Source organism: Calidris pugnax, unplaced genomic scaffold (assembly GCF_001431845.1).
Source record: "Calidris pugnax isolate Ruff unplaced genomic scaffold, ASM143184v1 scaffold69, whole genome shotgun sequence".
Lineage (NCBI taxonomy): Eukaryota > Metazoa > Chordata > Aves > Charadriiformes > Scolopacidae > Calidris > Calidris pugnax.
In genome coordinates this window covers 7,535,499-7,548,556 of record NW_015090859.1, presented here as the reverse complement: position 1 = coordinate 7,548,556, position 13,058 = coordinate 7,535,499, and the positions used below count along the sequence as shown (strand labels likewise).

Genomic DNA, 13,058 nt, shown 5'->3' with positions numbered 1-13,058 from the left:
ATAGCAGCTGTATTGTGGGAACAGCTGGTCATATGTAAGTGCTTGTCCCAGTAGAGAAATACCTACATGAGGTAGCTTCTAGAGGTGTGAGCATCCAAGGAGCTACTATCTCCTGCCTCTTCTCAGAGCAGGATGGGGATCATAGGCAAAAAACAGTCTCATTACTTTGAACTTTTGTCTCTATGCTTAGCTATTCCCCCCCACCTTTCCCTTTTCCCTTTTCCCTTTTTTTCCCTTCCCCTTCTTTTTTGTTTTGTTTTGTTTTTGGATGGCAAATCTATTCTTGATGCTTAAATATGTGTCTGGAAATCATGTCTTACTAGGTACCCATACTTTAAAATGTTGTTCATAGCAAGTGTGACTGGAACTATCCAGAGGCTAAAATGACAAATTGTTCTTAATTGTTCTTTCTGGTTCATTACACTGAGCAATAAATAACCATTACTGGTCAAATAAAAGGGAATTTTGAACCTGTGCGCTAATGGTGGTCATTCTGTCTTTGCTGGAAACTTGGCCAAGATATGCAAGCTCTATAATGGATTAAGGGAGCCTTAGTTTCTGTATGTAGCATTTAATAGACTCTAAGGAGTCCCGTTTTTCAGCAGATAACTGCTGAACACTTCCAGAAAATTGCACTGTGTTAATGTGAATAGAGTTGGACATCCACATTCCCAGGCTCTTTTCAAAATCTTGGCTGGGTGACTGTGCCACCTGTAGTAAAAGCTCTTCCCAAGGCAAACAGCAACACCCACCACGCTGCTGCCTCCCTGGCAGTAAATGTAGGGCTGCAGATGGCTACTGTAATGGTGCAGGACGCGGGCTAGGTAATGAGCCAAATCCCATCCGAGAGGATCTGGCCGGGATCCCAGGGAACACCCTGCAACTCATTAGACTCATTTTAATTAAACTGAGGAGCCTCCCAGAGCAGCATGCTCTGTTCAGGGAAAAGAGTTGATACATTCATTCTCCCTAACACATTTTACATTATGGAGCCTGATCTTCATTGGTTGACTTGCTGTTAAATTTACTGTATCTTCTGCAAAATAGTTTTTAAAATTGTGGGTATCCCTCAGTAGCAGCATCAGCGCTTGCTTATGCAGAATCACTTCAGGCTTCTCACAATGTCATGCTCTTATTAACTGCTTTAATTTTACTAAAAGTCTCATACTATTCATCATTATTTTCAGCGGTCAGTGCCTTATAGTTTGTATAAAGAGAGACATTTGTTTTAAATTACCCTCAAGTATGTCTTAGTGTATCTCTTACACGGCAACCATGCAATATGTATGCTCTCCTCCACTGCCTCTTTATACAATGGCATTTTTTATCCTTGTAGGGAATGTCAGTATTTTCCGTGCCTGTGGCTCAGTAAGCAATACTCAGGACTCACAGAAAAAGTAGATGCTTAACCAAATACTCCCATCCCCAAATGTTCCAATCACTATCTCTTCCTGCATATATTTATATGTTCCATATGTTACAAGTTAAACCAGCACTTCTTTAAAATTAGGCAATGAGTTAATTTTTGTTATGTACAGTAAACACTAAATTACTTACATTTTTAATAAAAATTAGTTACTCTGCTGAGGCTGTTCGAAAGTTTTGAAGAATTAAGTTCTGGTGATCAGAGACACTTCAGTATTTATGGGGAAAACCTAGGGAAAATTGGTCGATATCGACAGATCCACATTTAAAAAAAAATGTGTATTTGAATTTTTCTATGGGTTTTATTCAGAGGTCACTGAAAAGAGTGGAAAGATGGAAAAACCTCATTTCATACACTTTGGTTCAGGCCGAAGTGTATAAAAAGTTGACTCAGGCCAAACGATTAATTCTGTTTAGGTTATATTCTGACATAACCAAACTTCGTTCTATATATTTTTTTTTTAATATTGCATTAAACAAATAGGTGACTTTGTACTGGAGTAATTCTGGAAATATTGCAAGAGCAACAGCATCTAACTCATTTATAAGTATGTTCTGTTAAAAGTCAACAGCTTTGGTGACTTTTTTTTTTAACTCCATCTCCCATAATTGACAGTTATGTGTGTATTCTTCGGCATCTTTTATTTGTTTTTTGAGCTTTTCATATTGACTGGTGCTGTAACAAGTTCTTAGGGCTAGGTCCACAAAGGGATTTTTGCTTAGCAGTTACTAAGTGCTCCACCTTGGCATTTAAGTGCCTGAACTCTGTGAGGGGTCAGGCAGCTGAGGATGGGCTCTGTGAGAGCCAAGTGTCTTCAGATGGGTGCTGGAGTCAGCCAAGAGGACGTACCATCTCCCAGTGGCATCTCCAGTTGCAGAAAAGCCTCTTTCACACCCTTCTCGGGCTACAAGCTTCCTGACACATGATTGCCCTGGGGGAAACGGTCTTTTTACAGGATTCAGAGTCATGAGCCTTCTCCTGAAGGTAGGGATGTCTCCAAGTCTTCCCTTAAAGGGACATTTCTGGTGATCGGTGGGTACATTGGACATTTGCATCACCCAAATCACCATGAAGTCCCTCCTTTGTCTGTGGGGGTGTGACCTGACATCCTTGAGGAGGAGGAGAGCTGCTTATCCCAACGAGGGGCATCGGGGTACTCTGCAGGAATAAGCAAACTGCTTGAACCCCCATTATGTGTACAAACCCATCCAGCCCTACAGTGAACATTTAGTAATTCCATGGGAGATGAAGGAGCTTCATCTGTGGTGACTGGGACCTTGGGGGATCTTAAATAGTCTTAGGCGCCTTTGGTCTTTTGAGGACTCTTCCCTAAAGACTTCAGATGAGGAGGGACATTTTCTTCCTGTGCACAATTTTATTGCATTCAGTAACAGTGGGTCAGGGACAATTTAAGCTTTTCTAGATAAAAAAAGGAACAGTTTTTGGGAAGAGTAGCCTTGATTGTAGGTCTCTGAAACCAAAGGAAAGCTTCAAATTGTGAGTCTTGATTAAGTGAAATAGCAGAATCGAAGCATTAGTAGTAACGTCCCACATACTCTTAGCTCACCCCAAAAGAATCCCTTTATTCAAAAAGATTTTTGCTTATTTTCTTTTGTGCAATAGCCTTTTAGGCAGCAATTTTGTGCCTATGCACACGTGTGTGTGTGTGTGTGTGTGCACATGTGTGTGTCTGGGGATGTTATTTTCTAGTCTGAAAATGCCAGTGCTCTTTGACTGCGAGTAATAATTTTTGTGATTTCAGGTTCCTGCCACTGTGGAAAGTGCATCTGTTCACCACAGGAATGGTACATTTCGGGCGATTTTTGTGAATGTGATGACAGAGACTGTGACAAACATGATGGTCTCATCTGCACAGGTGCAGTACTAAGGCTAACACTTAATTGCTCTAAGAAACAAACTGTGTTGATGGAAATTGTGTCAGACAAAGCCCAGCTTCTTCTTTCTCCCGTGATGGAGGAAGTGCATTTGCTGGTTATTCAAACCTGCTATAATTGTTTCTTCGTGCAGCGTGATAATCAACTTAAGGTTTCAAAACAACAGTCGAAAGCCTGAGTATGAATTTAAATAAGTGAGCCAGCCACGAAATCCTTCAACAATTTTCACTGCAACAGACTACAAGATGCTGCTTTTTGGCAAAGGATGTGCAGTGTCAGCATTGTGATTATGATATTTCTTTATCTTTTGTTCTCTTACTGGACTTTCTATGTCCGTCACGCATCTAAGATGTAGACAAAATTCACTTGTCTGATGATCTTTGGTAGGTGAGAGGCATAGCTGTGTGGGTGAACAGAGCTTCCTGGCAATCAGACAATTCTCAGTGGGAGGCTGAAATGCCGGACAGTTTTTCTTGTGACGTGATGGCTGGTGATTAAAGCGGCTTCACCTTAACATTGTCTGGGAGTTCAGGCGGCAGATGTGGGTAGAAGTGGGCCGGCTGCCAACAAACCCTCATGACAAATCTAGTGACAAGAAGCAACACGGGAATCGCTAAATTAACTCACTGGCTGCTTCCTGTTACAAATCTTAATTTTAGAAAATCTTTGCTGAGCAATTATTAGACGTGGAGGAAACCTGCAAGCCGATTAGAGTGAGAGTGGGAGGGCTGACGCTAGTAAATTGTGTCTTCCAGCAAGCCCTATTAGCAAGGGTCCTTTTGTGGGGGCAAGAAGCCAGTATAGAGGCAACAGGAGCCTTTTCTTCAGCTGCGGCGGCTATTCATGGCTCTGCATAAAGTCAGTAGGAAGAGGAGCTCAAACTTGAAACCCAGGCTGTAGAGGTCTCAAGCTGAGCATCCTGGTGTCATGAAAAATATTGAAATAATATGAAAATGTGGATCTCAGTACTTTAGCCATCTCATAGAGAGTTTGAGACATTATTTATTTGCATAGTGCTTCTGAGAATTTGGGTTTAAAGTTTTTCATGTTCAAAGTGAAGTTTTTTATTGCTATTTAGCTTGTAACTTTTAGTACCTTTTTCTTTTTGCATAATAGTTAAAAATAATCTTGTTTTTCCTTCTACCTGGAGGTACAGTGTGAACACTGAGCCTCAACAGTTGGGTACAAATAGTGGTGGCATAATTACAATATTTGCAATTCTGCTGATGGAATTATTGAGAGAATGCTATTAATCCTTTGTAAAGTGTAGGTTTGGGGTGGCTTCTTAATGCAATGGTACAGTAATTGCTTCCTTCCAAAGGAAAAAAAAAAAATGGGTGGGGGGAACAATAAAGGAACAATGCAGCTACTTTAGCATGGCTTTTTCCTTCCCATAGAACACTTTTTAATGTAGTACATTTCAATTATGTTAATTGCCCTTTATTCATTTCGTTCTAGGCAATGGTGTTTGTAACTGTGGAAACTGCGAGTGCTGGGAAGGATGGAATGGAAATGCTTGTGAAATCTGGCTGGGGAGAGAATACCCTTAACAAAGGACGTCAGAGAATGAGGAGGTTTTTTGTTTGTTTTTCTTTAGGCTGCTAGAACATTAATTTCAGAAGTAGTCAGTGTGTGGGTGTGAATGCACACACACGTACATGGGTGTAAATCCTTTAGAACACTCATTTAAGGGCCTGCTCCTTAAAGAAATGCATGAGAAAACTGAAAGAAAAAAAATGAAAAATGCCTTGGGAGCAGGAGAGTCCAAGCTCTAAAAGGTGAAGTCATAAATACTGGCCCTGTGGAACTTCTCCGGAGTTTTTTGGTAAATTCAGTGGGACTGAGATTACATTCATAATGCCTCTTTCTTAAGCAACCTCTGGAAAAGGTGTAAGAAAGCCTTTTTTTTTTTTTTTAATTAACATTATTTCCTTGGTTGTCACCTCTCCCTATCAGTACGCAACAATATTCCTGTAGAAGAGTAGCACTAGTTGCATATTTGTCAAAATATTAATTTGATTATTTTTATGGTATTTGATAAATACATTGTTTGGCCCTTTTTTCTTTCTAAGAATACTGATTACACATCAGCTCATAAACTGAGAGAAGCTGTAAAGAAGCTTATCAAACATTAGTCATATTTTATCTGGTCAAAGAATTGTATTTATATAACTGAGGTCCAATAACCTGACAACCATAGACTGAAGACCTAAAACATTTGAACAAACCCTTGTCCACAACAGAACTTCTTGTTTTCTGTGGTTAATTTGTCAGTGAGTTGGTTATCTGTTCTACATACTGCAATATTTTCAAATGCATAACCTATAGGAGTATAAGGAATGAAACTAATAAAGATATAAATGTATAATTGTCTATTCTGAGTATGTATCCTGCAATTCATATGTACTTTTATCATACTATTCTATGTACGTACAGTTGCCTAGTCCTCTTAAAAGTAAAGCAAATGAAAATGTGTTATACTAATAACTTTTAGGATGACAATTCTGTGTGCTATTAGAAATCACTGTTTGGAACAGATTGCACTGTCACACATGGTATTCATTGAATTTAACTGCTTTTATAGAAGTGGGGAGCCTGAAGGTCAACTGACTTGAAAAATCAGCTATGCTATGCAGTAACCTGGTCTCAGCCAAAGATGTTCAGACAATGGCAGCAAAGTAATTAAAGTTTTAATGCAGTAAATACAAACAAAGCAGTGGTATGAACAAAAATTTTATTTTCCAATGGTGAAATGCTGCTCAGTGTGAAATTCACATTGAGTTATGAACGATGCACAACTATTGGGACTTCCCTAACTTATTTACATATGAATCTCTTATTTTTTTGTACATGTAGATTTGGCAGCCCTTGAATTCTTTAGAGCAAAAAAAGATACATACATTTTAGTTTCAAAAGTGTTTACATTTTGTGAAACCATGATTGAGCGAGAAATTGCTTAGATGGCTGGAAAATATTTCTTTTTAATACCAAACTGGAACTTTGAGGTTTAGGTGCCAAGGTTCTGATATTTAAAGAGGTACATGATTCAGAAATAAGGGAACTATATATCAAGGAAAAAAGGTATTTCCATTATTAGTCTAGAAATTAGTTTTCTTTTCCAAAGGACAGCCTTGAAATAGGAAAATACAATGGTACAGAACATGTAATAGAATGCAAAAAGTTTGAATGAATTTATTTTATCACTTTTATTATCCCCCTTCCCACGTAGCTTGCTCTTTCTCTTACCCATTTGTTTTTCCTTAACATGGATTCTTTCTTTCTAAAAATGAAGCTTGTGAAACCCGTGTTCTCAGGGAGTATAATCACCAAACATCCATGCATAACTTATATAGAAGGTATGCAGATAAATAATGAGACATACATCCCAAAGCTGCTAGCTGCTCTGTTTTCATATAACCAAAATACCAGGCAGAGTTCTAAAATGTATTGATACAGTATAAAGAATCTTCTACGTAAAATTCATCTTGAAATTATAGTATAACCCTTAAACTCCATAGAACTTAACATTAATATTTTATTAAATTTAAAAATATAGGCATTTTGTCAGCCCTGGTGCCTGGAGAGCACAGATTCTTGGTTTTATTTATATTTATGAATTCCGCTGACCTGGATCATCTTATAATCAATGTTTTTTGCAGATACATTTGTCTGCTGAATCAGAGTGCAAACAATGAAAGATACAAAATTTTCCTTGATTTCCTTCCATTTGTATTTAGTACTGTAATGAGAAAATACTAGATAATCAAAACTCATATCTAGGTTCAGTAGATGTTTTTGTCTTGTTTCATGGCATGATAAGCAGATTTATATATGCTGTAGATCAGCCACGGTATTTCAGGTATTCTTATTCATAGACAAAAGAACAATTTTTTAGAGGGTGGCAATGTCATATTGAATGAATTTTACTTTGTAATTTGCTTTCATTTTAAGTTTATATACTTTAAAAGTGTAAGATTATTCTGATTTCTATTTAGAACTTTTTAAAAAAACAATCTACAATATTTTGGCTACTGGATGGATCACATATCCATAACATTTCAAAAAGTGTTATCCAAGTTGTTTGTTAAGATACATGTGGAAAAATACTAGAATATTCTAAGACAGCTACTGTCAGTGGTTTATTAAAATGTAAATTATTAAACAAAATGGTGCTATTGCTACAAACCTTAAAGTATTAACTAAGACTACTAAAATATAATGGATACATAAATTCCTTTCTTACTTTCACTCTATTTCTTATAATGTTGCTTAAACATTCCCCCCGCTCTTCATGCTGAGGTAACTGGTGATGTCACTCCCAGCAGATCTGTTTTGTGGCTCATTTCCTCACTAGAAAAATGTGATCGGAAGGGATAAGATTATTATTCCACATTTGCAAAAAAAAAAATAGCTGTATTAATCAGTAGTGATTTTACACCTCATACCCTGTGATGGGAATTCCAGCTACATAAAGTGTAAAAGCAGGAAGAGGTGTGAGGGAGTGAAACTTAATGCTTGGTTCCTCCATACCCAGGGACAGTAAAAACTTTCTGCCTGGCCTGTGGCAAAAGGCAGTTCTCGGTGTATCCAGCCCACACCACGACACAGGTGGTAAAACCAAATTGGATAAACAGGCATTTCATACCAGCTGGATTGATAAACCTTATAAACAAAAGATACTACAGCCTTGCTTTCCTCTTATGAGAGAAAGAACACAATGCAGAAGTGGGCCAAATGCTTCCACAATAGGCTTGAGGGATTATGCCTAATGTATATAACATATCTGTAATATCACCTGTAAAACAGCTGTGGATTGATTTGTTTGTATAAATTGTTAACTTGTGACCCTTCTTTCCTTGGACATACTCTCTTTAAGAAACACATTGACGAATGTTTAGTTATGTACCTGCTCTGACATATTTCTGATGCTCTGCCCTCAGTTCTTTACAGAATGACATCTCACTTTGTAGCTAAATGATACTGGGATGAAGAAAGCTAAGTTGAATATTTCTGTGACTAGATAATAGAACAGAAATTTTATTACATCTTTAAAAATAAGTCATAGCATTTGCATTAGTCACCACAAAAAAACCCCTGTTATTAGACACTTTAAAATGCATTGCGAAGAATATGAGTTTATCTAAGGAGGCATTTAAAAGAAAGATAATCTCCTTACTTAGTCTAATTTTACTTGCATTCCCATTTGAATCGAGCTGAATAATTTCTTCTTTATACCAATAAACAGATGGATCAGCAAGACACACTTTTAATGTATGGACCAAACTGCCTGCTTTCATACCTCATTGTTTACAGTGGATTTAAACCAAGAGAAAAAGTTTCCCAATATATATTAAAAAGTCAGAGTTCTTAGTGTTTTTCAGATATAAACCATAGTTAAAGTGAATTACTTTACTCTGTATTTGGGGGGAGTGTTCTTGTTAAGAACCAATCTGACTCTACACAAGTTAAAGTTTATGAAAATTATAGCATATTGAAAAAGTATTTGAGAGTGGCTAAAACCTCAGCAAATTAAGCAAAAGCTGTGTTATGTCAACTACAAAGCACTTAAAAGCTACAGACACCTTTCTATAGGCTCTACCGTGTGAGCAATCTCATAAGGATTCTTGTGTATTTATAAAATTTCTGAAGTACAACAAAATGGTGCTTTGTTGAAGTGGTTCATATCTACTTAAAACTGGATTTCTAAAACTGTGCAGGTGTGACTGATTTCGCCAGATAGAACTGTAGCTAAAATACAGATTAAAAAAAAAAAAAAAAGGAAAGAGCTAATGACTATGTGCAGTGTTAACATACGAAATGGTAAGATGAAGTTGGATTGCTGTGCAAACAGTCTCTCAGAGATTAGATAAAACCCAGAAGAAGAACAAAATACAAAGCAAGCATGCAAAAGACCTGGAACGCTGTAGATTCACAGACAGCTGGACGTGTAAGTACAAAACCCCCAATCTGTAAATACAAATTGATTCCATCAGGTTTACTATACAGTACTTTAGTAGTAACAGACAGTTGAAAACAGCTTTCACTCAACAGCAAAATTAATCTTAGAGGGAAGAAAATGGTGAAGTCTCATCCTGGAGAACAGCAAGAGAGGTATTATATTAAGGAGCTAAAATTTTCTTTGGCATGGTAAAAGGGGAGAACTGAGTTTGCCAACCTATTTACATGAAGTTTCACCATCCTGTGGCCAGTGCAATGATGTTTTTGCACAGTCTACTTCTTACATAAACTTTTTTGTTGTCTTGTGGTATGCCTTCATATAAATGTTTTATTCATCGTGTTGAATCTGTGTATACAACAAATAAGAATAAACACAAACTGTACAATGCAGACAAACTCTTTGCATATATGTATGTAAATTTAGTAATACAGACCAACAATTCTTTGATAGACACAACCTACTACATGCAGTTCATCCTTGCCATCCTTTTCCCATGCAACAGATGAGACAAGAGACAAAATTAAAGGGAGGAAACAAAGCACAAAGACCCCTTTGCTGTGTTTAAACATATAGTAGAAAAAATATTTTTTAGGACATCTATTAATTGGATTAAACACATATATGGATTTAGCCCACAGAAACGAAATCAGAAAATAATAAAAAGAAATGCTGTTTTTCCAGCGTATACTAACTGGTTACAAAAATTTAATCTGGCCTGAATTATAGCCCCCCAAACTATTTTTCAGATCATAATTACCCAGGATCAAAAGTTTAATGTTGAAAACAATAATTGTAGCATCAGGCCATGAACCTGAACCTCCTTGCGTGGCTCAGCCAGGTCTCCAGCCCTGTCTCTCCCCAGGCTCTTACACTGCGAGAGTAAAAAGACAGCTGGATGGAACATGAACACGTCTTCCCTCCTCATGATCTCTAATGAAATACATTAGCTGAGAGAGAAAGAGAATGTAGCCTTCATCTTACTCAAAATGTCGTGAAGTGCTCCTCGTCTAGTTGTAGGAAAGCCTGGGGCCTCCTCTGGGACCCAGCAGACAGTACAACGTCAAGGCTGCTGCCTCCCATGGGTCCTCCAGATGCAGAGCAAGCTCCCAGCTCACCACGAGAGTTGCTTTGGTTTGGTTTTGTTTTCTCAGGGATGGTGCACACATCCCACTGGACCAGATGGGATGAGAAGGGGACACCAAAGTTTTTTAATAAAGTGTTGCTTTTCCCACACACATATTTAGTGCTAGCAGGCAAGGACACAGTCTAAGTCAATGTTTCTTTGCATTTTTATCACAGTATTAGAGTAGGTTTGTTGTTTTTTTTTTTTCTCTGCATGGATAGTGGGCTTCATGCTTTACTCATTCCCTCCCTAGAAAGACCCAACATTGTGTTAGCTTGCTGTTCCCGTGTTACATATATAAACAAGGAAGTCTGGCCTACAGAAAAAAAAAAAAAAAGTTTATGTAAAATTTAGCAGCTTTACAGTAGCTTCCTTGAAGAGTGCACTAAATGTTGCTTATAAAAACAGAACACATTGGAAAACTAGCATGAAGAGTTGCTTCAGACTGAATCAGTTGTTCAGCTGAGCAGACAGGGAGATTGAAATAACCAGTGGTCTCTGTTAAGGAATTCAGCACAAAGACGTGATAAAACAAATTGCCAGAAATAACAAAGCTAAAAAAGGCCTGGATGATTTCCCCTTTTCTTTTTTTTTTTTTTTTTTTTTGTCTATAAATATCAAGGTAACATCAAGAGGCCAAGAGAGCGTTGCCACACAGTTTTCCAGCCTGAGGTACACTTTGGTCCTTGTTACCCTTTCTGAGAAACAAATACCTTCTTCAGCATACAGAGAGTACCCATATTTTTAGCCTTCTGAAAGCCTGTGACTAAGTGTGCAACACTTCAGTGGCATCTCTGTGGCATTCTCTATATCTTCCCCCCCTTCCCTCCTCCCACATTGGTTTAATTGTTCACAAGTGACAAACTCAAAGTGTTGATGGTGTTTCTGGTAATATGATCCAAGGCTTCAATTTTATGATGTTTATGATTTCTTGTAGGTTCATGTAGGAGAAAGTACAGTATACAGAGATCAAGGCAAGGCACCTTCAATCTAGCAATTTGGTGGGCATATTATCCTAGGAAGCTGGGTGGAGGTACGTACTGGGATATCAGTGAAATACACAGGACCGGACTTTGCATGCTTAGCTAAAAATAAAAATAAAGTTTTGTAATATGTCCAGTTTTAAAACTTTTTTTTTTTTTTTTAAAACACCAGAAATATTAAACTATAATTTGTAACTACCCTTTGCATTGGTGCTGCAAAAAAGAACACAACAACATCCTTGCCCATGCTTTGCTAAGTAGGTGTGGGATTCAGCCAAAAATAACAATGGCATTAAGTTCAGTTCCTTAAAAACAGGAAAGGATTATATTTGAAATGGATTTAGGTAGCGCAATTCTGGTTAGTCTTATTTATTTTTTTTCTGTTATTGGTGGTGGTTGTTTTTCAAACAATGAAGATTTAGTAGATGAAAAATGAGCCTTAATTCAGGCCTACAAGGCCTACAAAATTCTTTGGACCCACTTTCCCAAAAATGAGTGGGTCTTGCTCGCTGGGCAAGGCAAATGTTACCATTACCAGTAAGCCTGTGATATGTATAAAACACACACACAAAAAGAAACTGTAGGGGGATGCCAAACACTCGTTTCAGAAAACTTCCCGTTGGCTGTGTTTGACACTCTTCCCTCCACTATAACGCCAACCTCAGAAGCACAGTATCTGTTACTAAAGAGTATTCACATTTAATCAATATTGTAAGCCAGAGACAACAATCCTATTCTTTATAGATATAATTTGTAATAATAGATTTTTGAAGGCTTCCTGATTCCCTGATTGCTTTCAAAACTAAGCCACCGGCAACAATTAAGTTATAGAGAAACACAATCCCTGCAAAAGGTCACAGACAGTGGAGCGAGCAGCCTTATAAAAAAGGGAAGAAGAGAAATCCATAAATAGCACAGGTTTACAGCATCTAACTAGAAATTACTTGATTATCTGTGTGCTACAAAATAGAACTTAAACACATGGATTTTGCTGAAACTGGACTCAAAAAGGGATTATGGGCAATTGTCAGCAGGCAAGGTATCAAGTGTACTTGTGAAGTATGTCATTCACATGAAGTGTCACAGTCACAGAAAAGATATTAAAAAGGCATTCCAATATCTGGTAGGGCATTCCATGGTCTGAGTTTAGCTGGTTCATCCAGGTGTCTTCTTGTTGTGGGTAGAGCTACACGTTGAGCTTTATCCGCTTGCGACAACTCAGTTCAGAAGACAGCGGCGGGCGCGTCGGCGACGTGCCGCGAGCTGATCCACGGACACTGCAGAGGGGAAGTCTGGCAAGGATAAACCGCTCAACCGTACTCGGGGCTCAGTCAGTCACAACACCTGTGAGGATCTGGCTATGTCGTCTTACTCTTGGTGACTGGTTTGCCGCCATTCATTATTGCAGATGCACTTGTGCTTTTACTTGGAGTTACCCCAGCCTTTGGCACTGTTTCTCCAATATCATGCAAAGATGGTTCTCGGTACATGGCAACTGCAGGGAGAAAAGAGAAAAGGAGAGACGTTTTAAAGGATGCATCTCTTTTAAGAGCTCATCTCAAATAGGACCAATTTTCTAAATAATGGTACTGTAATATCATCCATGTAATATAATCCTTCACTGCATGTGAGCAGAAAAGGAAATTTGGAGAAGAGGAGGCTGAGGGGAGAC

General features: G+C 38.0%; 2 protein-coding genes across 5 annotated transcripts in view; one reads left to right on the top strand and one right to left on the bottom strand.

Moving 5' to 3' along the window:
• ITGBL1 (integrin beta like 1) overlaps nucleotides 1-6,055 on the top strand; it is a 158,674-nt gene extending 152,619 nt beyond the window's left edge. The window contains exons 10-11 of the mRNA XM_014944152.1: nucleotides 3,189-3,302; nucleotides 4,780-6,055. Of these exons, the coding sequence (XP_014799638.1) occupies nucleotides 3,189-3,302; nucleotides 4,780-4,871 (206 nt within the window). The 3' untranslated portion in view covers nucleotides 4,872-6,055. The remainder of the gene's footprint in view (nucleotides 1-3,188; nucleotides 3,303-4,779) is intronic.
• FGF14 (fibroblast growth factor 14) overlaps nucleotides 6,042-13,058 on the bottom strand; it is a 418,625-nt gene continuing 411,608 nt past the window's right edge. For all 4 annotated transcript variants that reach the window (XM_014944154.1, XM_014944156.1, XM_014944155.1 and 1 more), the window contains one exon: nucleotides 6,042-12,881. In XM_014944154.1, coding sequence (XP_014799640.1) covers nucleotides 12,745-12,881 — 137 coding nt within the window. In that variant the 3' untranslated portion in view covers nucleotides 6,042-12,744. The remainder of the gene's footprint in view (nucleotides 12,882-13,058) is intronic.